This window comes from Salvelinus sp. IW2-2015, linkage group LG33 (assembly GCF_002910315.2).
Source record: "Salvelinus sp. IW2-2015 linkage group LG33, ASM291031v2, whole genome shotgun sequence".
NCBI lineage: Eukaryota > Metazoa > Chordata > Actinopteri > Salmoniformes > Salmonidae > Salvelinus > Salvelinus sp. IW2-2015.
Genome location: NC_036872.1, coordinates 25,354,969 through 25,364,983, shown reverse-complemented (window position 1 = coordinate 25,364,983; position 10,015 = coordinate 25,354,969). Strand labels below are relative to the sequence as shown.

The 10,015-nt window shown below is 40.0% G+C and overlaps 1 protein-coding gene across 1 annotated transcript in view; it reads left to right on the top strand.

The window, feature by feature from the left end:
- galnt9 (polypeptide N-acetylgalactosaminyltransferase 9) overlaps positions 1-8,127 on the top strand; it is a 145,187-nt gene extending 137,060 nt beyond the window's left edge. Inside the window, exons 9-11 of the mRNA XM_023979384.1 lie at positions 1,878-1,973; positions 5,020-5,187; positions 5,670-8,127. Coding sequence (XP_023835152.1) covers positions 1,878-1,973; positions 5,020-5,187; positions 5,670-5,816 — 411 coding nt within the window. The 3' untranslated portion in view covers positions 5,817-8,127. The remainder of the gene's footprint in view (positions 1-1,877; positions 1,974-5,019; positions 5,188-5,669) is intronic.
- Positions 8,128-10,015: the final 1,888 nt, after the last annotated feature.

Genomic DNA, 10,015 nt, shown 5'->3' with positions numbered 1-10,015 from the left:
GGAGAAGATATGTAGTGGAAGACCTGTACTGGATTAGTGGAAGACCTGTACTGATGTGTGAAGACCTGTACTGGATGTAGTGGAAGACCTGGATGTAGTGGAAGACCTGTACTGGATGTAGTGGAAGACCTGTACTGGATGTAGTGGAAGACCTGTAGTGGAAGACCTGTAGTGGATGTAGTGGAAGACCTGTAGTGGATGTAGTGGAAGACCTGTACTGGATTCAATTTTCACGACACAATCCAAAAACAGAGGGAATATGTGCAGCCTACTGTGTGTTTGAAGAAAGCTGACAATAACATTCTACAAAGAATAAAAACATCACATTAGTTTGCCAAGAGATCATTAATTCATCAACCCACACATTCTTGAAATCTCCTCTTCAGTCTTCTGTTGAATTAGCATGTCTCTTGCAGTGATTGCAGAGTGTGCTTTGATTTAAGGAATGCTTCAGTATAAGAAGCAGTGCTTGTTTCAATATCACATACAGTGTTAGGCAAGATATGTTTAAATACTGTATGCACAAGCAATCTATCGTTGACAGTGTATTTCATCCCGTCTGCACTTCAAAGACTACATGTTGAAGGGAAATTAATTCATTCATAGGGAGTCATCGAAAGGTAAAGGTATCATGTTTCCATAGCAACACGGCACAGCTACAAGATTCAATGCAATTTCCCCGTAATGAGATTTAATTAAACAGTTATAAGCTTTCGATGCCTCGTTGATTGTTTCGAGCTCGACTGCACAACCCTGCACAGCGAAAAATATTCTGACAGGATGAGAAATTGAATGCAAGAAGTCAGACAGTCAATTCAGAATCATTGTAAAATATAAGTCAAGCCTTTTACTTTTTGATTTCAAATTCAGAGAAGGGGAAGAAAATCAGCCTTTTCAAATATATGGTCGGCATATATCAGAAGTAAACTACAGATTCATCAAGCAGCACAATGTTGGTGGCCCTGGTTCTTCTACAGTCTTGATATGAATGCTCTCTACGCCGGCATCTTGCAAATGGATTCCTCAAAGCAGCTCCCATTTAGGTGGCACTATTTCAAATCTGCGACAGGCCACGAAACAGTTACCTTGTGTTGCCATAGCGCAGCAGCTGAAGCTCATCTGTCATTGGAACTTCAGCTGCACCCCCTGCACTGACCAGACCAGCAGAGCAGAGCCTATCTGACAACACAACATGATAGATATCTTCACAGGGTGGAAAMAAAGTGATACACATTCAAATCACATACCTCCACCAATACATACCTCCACCAACACACACCTCCTCCACCAACACATACCTCCACCAATACATACCTCCACCAACACACACCTCCCTACACACACCTCCTCCACCACACACAACCTCACCAACACACTCCTCCACCAACCACACACCTCCTCCACCAACAAACACACCTCCTCCACCAACACACACCCTCCTCCACCAAACACACACCTCTCCAACCAACACACCACCTCCTCCACCAACACACACCTCCTCCACCAACACACACCTCCTCCAACACACACCTCCACCAACGCACACTACCATCTGGACTAGGAGTCTAGAACATTGAAGAGGTTTTTGTTGCTTACATGATACCCTATCTTAGAATAAAATTAAATATCTCATTACTATAGTGTGTAGATTTGTTTGAGACATTGTGAGATGACAAAGTGACGTTGCATTTACTAAGGGACAGATTCTTTTACAGTATTTTCTAGACAAGAGGTTCAAAAAATTATAGAAAAAGTGTTAGATAAGACTGTTATAACAACAGTTTTCAATTTATACCTTTTTATTTCCTTCTCAAAATAACAAATGCAAACTTTAACCTGAATCAGGAACAATAAGGTCTCTGTCTGTTGTGTTGCAGGTCAGAAACAGTAAAGCCAGTGGCTACTGTCTGGACCAGGGATCAGAGGACGATGACAAAGCCATCCTCTATCCCTGCCACGGGATGTCCTCACAGGTTAGCAGATTTCACTCCTATTATCTTTGCTATTTACAAATAATATAAAGACTCTGTTCATATTTTCAAAGTTGGTTGAACGTGAATGTACCTTTTTTCTTCAACAAATAACAGTGTTTAAGCATTATTCTTACATTATACAGTGTACTGCCATGGTATCTCATTATTGACAGCCAAGCAAAATAACATTTCATTTTGGGGAAAAGCTCAGAATTGTGAATATATTCTGCTAAATGTGGTTTTAAGAAGTCTAGGCACTACAAAGTCCTCCTGATGTGGAAGTAATTCATCAGCCAGTAGCTTTTTGCTTTCTTATTTGTTTGTTCTAATATTCTAATCCATGGCCTCTAAAGCCCCCTGGAAGTTTCATTAGAGAATGTTCACTAGGTGCTGACCTGTGAGTGCCAGGGCAAAAGGGGCTTTGCGACTATTTTTATTGTGCACATGCAGCAAAACTGAAGCTCATGCCTGAGAAACAATCATGCAAATATTATTCATGGCAGATCTTTTTTTTTTCACCCTCCAGATGCGGAGTGACATGTTTATTATCAGTCGCATGCTGAATATAAATAAATTGTTGAGCACTGGGTGGCTCTTTCCTCCTTCCCTCCTTCTGAGAGAGCTCAGTGCAGTCCAGTAATGTAAAGCTACATCAAGTCTTTAATCCTAACCTCYGGGGAAATAAACAAATGGAAATGAATTTTATGCCATTGTATCATTAGATTACAACGATGACTGGCACTATGCTACTACACAGGATCCATTTCAATTTTTGGAGCCGTTTAGATTTTACTGAACCTTTCCAATTCCGTATGAAAAATGTAATTGTGCTGAATAAATCTTTATTGTGCCTCTTAAAAGTCTGTCTCTGTTTCCACCATGCCTCCTATAAGGAAATTTAAAACCAGGAGGACAATGGCACACCTTGTCCATTTGGCTAATCCTAATATAGGGCATGGCAGAGGATGGAGGTTCCAGGCCCAGGGTCTCCCCACTCAACCCCCTGGCTCATCCCAGSAGGAATCTCAGCTATGTATGGTGTACATGGAGCACTGGATGTTGTTTTCTGTTTTCACCACTTATGCTAAGATGCCTCTTAAGTCCCCAGCCAGGGGCTCTGTAGTAGTCATGGCCTGCATACCAAATCGCAACCTTCGCACCCTTCCCATAGGGAATAAGGTGCCATTTGGGACACAAACAGGGTGTTTCACATCAAACACTGGTCTCCTGCTGTGGCTCAGCCCCCATAGGGAGAGGACATGTCCTGTCTTCTGTCCAGGCTAATATACGGTCAGCCTACCTGCCTGGGCCATACATGTAACATAAGCCTGCATGGCCCCTTACAAAGTACAGTAATCTCAGTGGGACATTGCAGTGCTGTCGCTCCATGGTAGAGCGAGGGGCGGAGAGGGGATTACCGTAGCAGGTGGTCTCCCTCTGAAATACTTCCTCCTATACAATAAAACACAAACATAATTTACTGTGCTCTACCCTACTGTGTTAATGAGCCAATTAGTGAACACATGATTAGCCTGACCCAAAGAGGCTCCCCCCAAACCTTACGGCGTCAAGAAAGTAATTGAGCATCAGCTTCTAATATAATGCTTTGAGAACAGGTTGATTGGCTTGGCAGAATCATTTTGTTATGTTGGCTAAGTATTTGTAATAGTAACATTTTAACTGCATTAGGAAATAAAGGCATCCACTCCGTAACGCTGTCAACACATTTTAACGGGGATTATGTCTTTGGCCTGTGCCCAGTTCTTGTTTACACTACTGATAAATCATCTTATGATGCCATTTACTACACATTTCACAACCCYTAAACACTAGGATGGAAAATCCTTTTGAGGTATTTTGAAGGAAGAAAAAGAAGAGTGAAATGAATGAATTACAAAATAAATCACTTAATCATTTACGATCTATTAGCCTTGCTGCCAGGCAGGAACCCACTTCCAAATGGAATTTTGCAGCAGACAGCATATAGTTTTAAAAACCTTTATTGGTATTTGAAACACTTTCTCTTGGTATTTCAATAGAAATAGTGAAAAGCCAATCAGCTACAGGATATTAACCAGGCCCAAGGTAGTAAAAGTTTCTATTTTTTACTCAAACCATAGCCTCCTTCAAACAAGTGTACCTTAAKGTCTGGACAAGTACGTGGCAAACCCATTCCATATTTTTCATATGTTCCAAATTGGTGTCTCTTAATCGTTATAAGGTTTTTATGAGTGCAGCACTCTGCTAAAAGGGCACCCAGTCAGCTTCAGTCATAGRTACAGTACAGCCCCACATGAGCTGGCTGGTATATCGTTTATCCAGCTCTGAGTATTTGGTTTAAGAGAGTGGTAACAGAAAATATAAACCGGCAGCTATCAGCAGCCATTCATTCAGCTGCAAGGCTCACATATTCTCCATCTAAGCCAAGTCCTCAACAGTATGGGTTCAAAAGCATTCTGTTACATTGATCACCCTCCTCTTGTTCTGGTTCATACAGTTACGTGTAGCTCCGTTACAATACCCCCTCTTAGCTGGATGACTGGGGAACAATGGAGAAGAGCAGCATTTCACAGTGTGTGTCAAGTGGGTTGTATTGAAGACCCCTTTATCTTTGGCATCTAATTTCTGTGAGAGGATCAGTGTAATGAATAATATATGTTAACTCTACTGTATCCTTATGTAAAAGATATGAGGCACAGACATACACCATTTCATGTACTGGATTAAACGTCTAGGGATAATATTTGGTTGCGAAAATCTTTAGGATTAATTAACTATATACTTTCTATCTGTATATAATGCCCTAGGAAAGTCACATAATAGACTTAGCTCCAAAAATATTAAGATAATTGAAGTCTGCATACGGTAAATGAATTTGCTCACTGAATCAGAGTAGGATGATGAAAATACCTTCCGGTGCACTGCAATATCTATGAACTACTTGCCAATTTCTATTTGCAGCATTTACTCAAATGTACAGTATTTTGGATCCATGCTTATTTTTGCTACAATCAAATGAACTGCCTGATGTTCATCTCTGTTTCAGCTTGCCCGTTACTCAACAGAGGGGCTTCTACAACTAGGACCCCTAGGGTCGACCACCTTTCTGCCTGACACCAAATGTCTCATCGACGACGGAAGAGGGCGCACGCCCAGCTTGAAAAAATGTGACTCTGTTTCGCGGGTTTCCCAGAGGTTGTGGGATTTTACACAGGTAAAAACAAAACACAAAATGGATTAAAATCAAATAATTGATCAATGTTTCTGAAAAAAGCCTCTGGCTTCTTTTGAATAACTGAGTCATGTAATGCATACATATAGAGGCATTGAGGTAAAATAATTTGTTCTGTATAATACGATGAGCCATGTGTTAAATGTTAGATTAAATGTGGTTGCTGCTGGTAAAGGTCCCTCCATTGCAGAAGACTATGCAAAATCCCACTGAGTCATAGCAAAACACATTTCCCACTTTCATTCAGTGCTTTTGTATTCACAACTGGCTCATAGAAGGATACTAGCAATGTGGATTCTACTTTGAAGTGTGCCAGTACTGAGTATAATAACACTATTTGAACCATAATATCTACCATCAGGATTATAGAGAGTGATTTGAGGTTATGCAAAGTTATTTGGAAGAATGTGTTCTTTTTCAATCTCAGTGTTTCTGATATGATCTTTTCCCATCTTGTTTTGCAGAATGGTCCAATCATCAGCAGGGACACTGGACGGTGCATGGAGGTGGAGATGTCCAAAGATGCCAACTTCGGCCTTCGACTGGTGGTTCAGAGGTGTTCTGGTCAAAAGTGGATGATACGGAACTGGATAAAGCATCCGAAGCATTGAGGCAAGACACTACCTCTGAGAAAAGAATACCGTTTCAATCTTGGAGGGCAAACCCATGGACAGACAGTCTGAGAGCATTCCATATGAGATAGCTATAGGCCTTGGTACTGATGAGATGAGTAGTTCAGTGTGTGGACTCTTCTATGGACTGTGTGCACTGTGCTCTCCCCTTAGGGCATAGAGCTTTCAACTGCTGAATCTTTAGAAGAATATATGTTTTCAGCTGAGCTGGGGGTCAAACATGGAGAGCATACCATAGGCCTACAGCGAGCTATACAGTACTGTTTGAAATGCTTTTTTACAGAACATCCACCTATGTACAAAATGAATAATAAGACAATGGAATGCAACTCCTAAGGGGGGTTCAACACTGACAATGACAAGCAATGTGTATTTGGTATAAAGCCAATCCCAGGAATCTTTGCAGATCAAAATATGAAATTGCTTATCAGTCACCATATCAACTTGTAATTACTTCAGGCTATCATTTGGAGAATTTCTTTGGACATTTCGCTATCCTGTTAAGAGATTTAATATGCTTCAAAAAGCTGTTCATCCTCCCGATGAACTGATTAGGATGCAAAGCAACTACTGTTCTCACAAATACAAAAGGATATTCTTTTCTCTTTTTCTTTTTGACTGTATTGCCCGAGCAATGACGTGCCTTTTTCCATCCTTATGAGTCATCTGACCAGGGAATGTCAATTCCACAAGCATGTACAAATTAGTTTAAAGTAATTAATATATAAACCAACGTAAAGATGGCTAAATAATAGTAATATGTTGTCAAATTGATATTAGTCCTCCAAGAACAGTTAGGAAAATAAAAATGTTTTTATGATGACCCAGGAGTACATTTTGTAAAACTGGATTCATTCAAGAATTCTAGATTGTAAACCATTGTTCACAGAGCAAGGTAGTGTATATAATGGAACATTCCAAGATTTCTAAAGATGTTCCTTACTCACAATGCTGTTCACTGCATGTTACATGGAAGCCAGGGCCTATTTTTACAGATGTAAAGACAGATGCTGGTGGTTGTTTGACACTGACAGCGAGCACAATTATCTGCCTTTGTTGTGTTTCCACTTAGTCTCCTACTGGATTCTGGCCTCAACTCTCTAATCGTTAAAACCCACCCACTGGATAGCATGTCTTCACAAAGTACTGAAAGCTTTCCAATTTATTATGCTCAACAAGAAACTTTCCCCACAGTATTTTCTGATGCCCGGCCAACTTTGAAGATAAATAATTCTTCTCTAAACCTTTTTGGTACCATATTTTGTGCCTCATTCATCCTAATGAATGGTCAAAATGTAGAGGTGCAAATGACAACATTTTCTTGACAAGTGTGTTATATTTTTTAAAGCTGTTGAACGCTGTTATTACTTGCAAGAGATGTCCTTGAATGTCATCTATCCTCCAAACCCAGGGACAGATATCATGCGCAGCACCAGGCAGGCAGACGTTCCTCCTCCAATAAGCATGGCCATTATATCCACCTGTGTGCTCCTGAGGCCAGTTTTAATTTGGTTTCCAGCTGGTTCACCACCAGAGATAGCTGGAGCTCTCGTGTCATGCCACGCTACCTCTCCTCTAATCATTTCATAAAAGCAATGCATKATTTCTGTCCTCTAAAAATGTCAAGCGCATCATAAGGCTTGGGCTTTCCACTGCAATGTCTTATTCAAACACCAGCAAGATTTACAAACAGCACTGATGAGCCAAATCAGTTTCATAGTGTTGGTAAATACAGAGGAAATTATTATTTTGTCAATTATGCGTTGTTTGAACACACACGTACAGAGTAATGATGTTCTACTTGGGAGAATTGATAGCAGGCCAACTACTGTGCCGTGAAATAGGCTAGTGTTCTTGATATTTTACATTCCCCACCTTGGGGGAAATGCAGTACACAGATACAGTACACAAATACAGTACACATGGCAGCTATTGGCTTAATGGCAGCTAGCTGAGAACTAGAGGAGGCTGAGGCTCCCCTGAGGCTCTTACCTTCATGTACACTCACTGATTGTGTAAATGCGTGTATATGTGTTTGTGCGTACATGTGCCAGGGTTTCCATTAGCCGGTAATAGCCGGCTTTTGGGGCAAAAAATTGGAAAACACAGTAAATAAAATTGGCTCCAGCCAATTGTCCCCCTCAAAATATCCCATTGTGAAATAAGGCTTTTTAGCCTATTCATTGATGGAAATACCCATTGACGTAAATACATTTGACCTGTCATGCTTATTGGTCTATGGGTTAATTTGTATAAGTTTGTGGAATTAAATTGGTGCATGTGTACATTCCTTATGTATCTTATTTATCACCTGCGCACAGCATACAGATACAGAGCCTTTGAGCGGAAAATCTGTCAGACAGCACTTTTATAAGCCCAGTCATTGCGCAACAATTCTAAATGCAATCGTTTGTTAAAAAAATATATTTTTTAATGTCTGAGTTGCAAAGAAAAAGCCATATCTCAGACTGGCCAATAAAACGAAAAGATTAACATGTTCAAAAGAACACAGGTACTGGACAGAGGAACTCTGCCTAGAAGGCCAGCATCCCGGCGTCACCTCTTCACTGTTGACGTTGAGACTGGTGTTTTGCATGTACTATTTAATGAAGCTGCCATTTGAGGACTTGTGAAGCGTCTGTTTCTCAAACTAGACACTCTAATGTACTTGTCCTCTTGCTCAGTTGTGCAGTCTCCCACTCCTCTTTCTATTCTGGTTAGAGCCAGTTTGTGCTGTTCTGTGAAGGGAGCAGTACACAGCGTCGTACGATATCTTCAGTTTCTTGGCAATTTCTCGCATGGAATAGCCTTCATTTCTCAGAACAAGAATAGACTGATGAGTTTAAGAAGAAAGTTCTTTGTTTTTGGCCATTTTGAGCCTGTAGTTAAACCCACAAAGGAAGATGCTCCAGATACTCAACTAGTCTAAAGAAGGCCAGTTTATTGCTTCTTTAATCAGAACAACAGTTTTCAGCTGTGCTAACATAATTGAAAAAGGGTTTTCTAATGATCAATTAGCATTTTAAAATTATCAGCTTGGATTAGCTAACACGACGTGCCATTGGAACACAGGAGTGATGGTTGCTGATAATGGGCCTCCGTAAACCTATGCACATATTCCATAAAAAAATCAGCCGTTTCCAGCCACAATAGTCATTTACAACCTTAACAATGTCTACACTGTATTTCTGATCAATTTGATGTTATTTTAATGGACAAAAAATTAGATTTTCTTTAAAAAACAAAGACATTTCTAAGTGACTTTTGAATGGTAGTGAAGCCTGGAAAAATCCAACCACATCTGTGGAGTCAATTATTGTATACAGACTTCCATATACCATTGAAATCCGTAGTCTATGTTCTATTGGTTTTCAACTTTCTTTCATTTGTCGATAGCCAAATGCACTTTCGCGCGTAGCTACTGCCTTGAGAGCTTTGCTGCGCAATAATGTTAAAGAAATAATAGTTTATCAACATGTTAAGCTAAACATTCTGATCTGTTGCATCAGACTCATTGATTTTTAATGTTTTTTTTTTTTATGTAGCCTAGGCCTATTGGTTGTATGAATGTGGGATCTATTGTCCCACAACTGTCCCAGAGTCTGTTTGGGCTATTTCTTTCTCGACAAGCTGACCAATAGAATAGGTCAACTTTTCTACTATGGGGGAAAGTAGATTGACATAGGCTCATTGGCAGCTCGTCCTGAGTGTGCCCTGCGCATATTCACTCTTTATAATTGTTGGGTCAGTACCACTTAAAAGTTTGTTTTTGGACAATCATTTCCTCCTCCAGTTTAGATGGACGTCATATTATATTTGTGTCTCCTCTTCTCGTAGGTATATTATGTGGACAACGTTGTTTTTATTGATCTGTTTGTCAGTGTCATTAGAGTAGACTAGCCTGTAATTTGTTGTATTAAAACAGATTCTGCAAATGTCTCCAGTCATATAAAGTGTAGTATAATTGCATGAAAGGTATTTCCCATGCAAAGAAAGAAGAAACATATCTGATATAGCCTATAGCCTGGCCTCTACACAATACATGCTCAGCCATGCATTGAACTGTCTTTTTTGCGAACAGTGATTGAGTTATATTATTAGCCTAAATTACGACTATCCAATCTACTCATCACATTACGAATAGTAGGCTATCTTACATAGATCTGCAAGTGTGATGA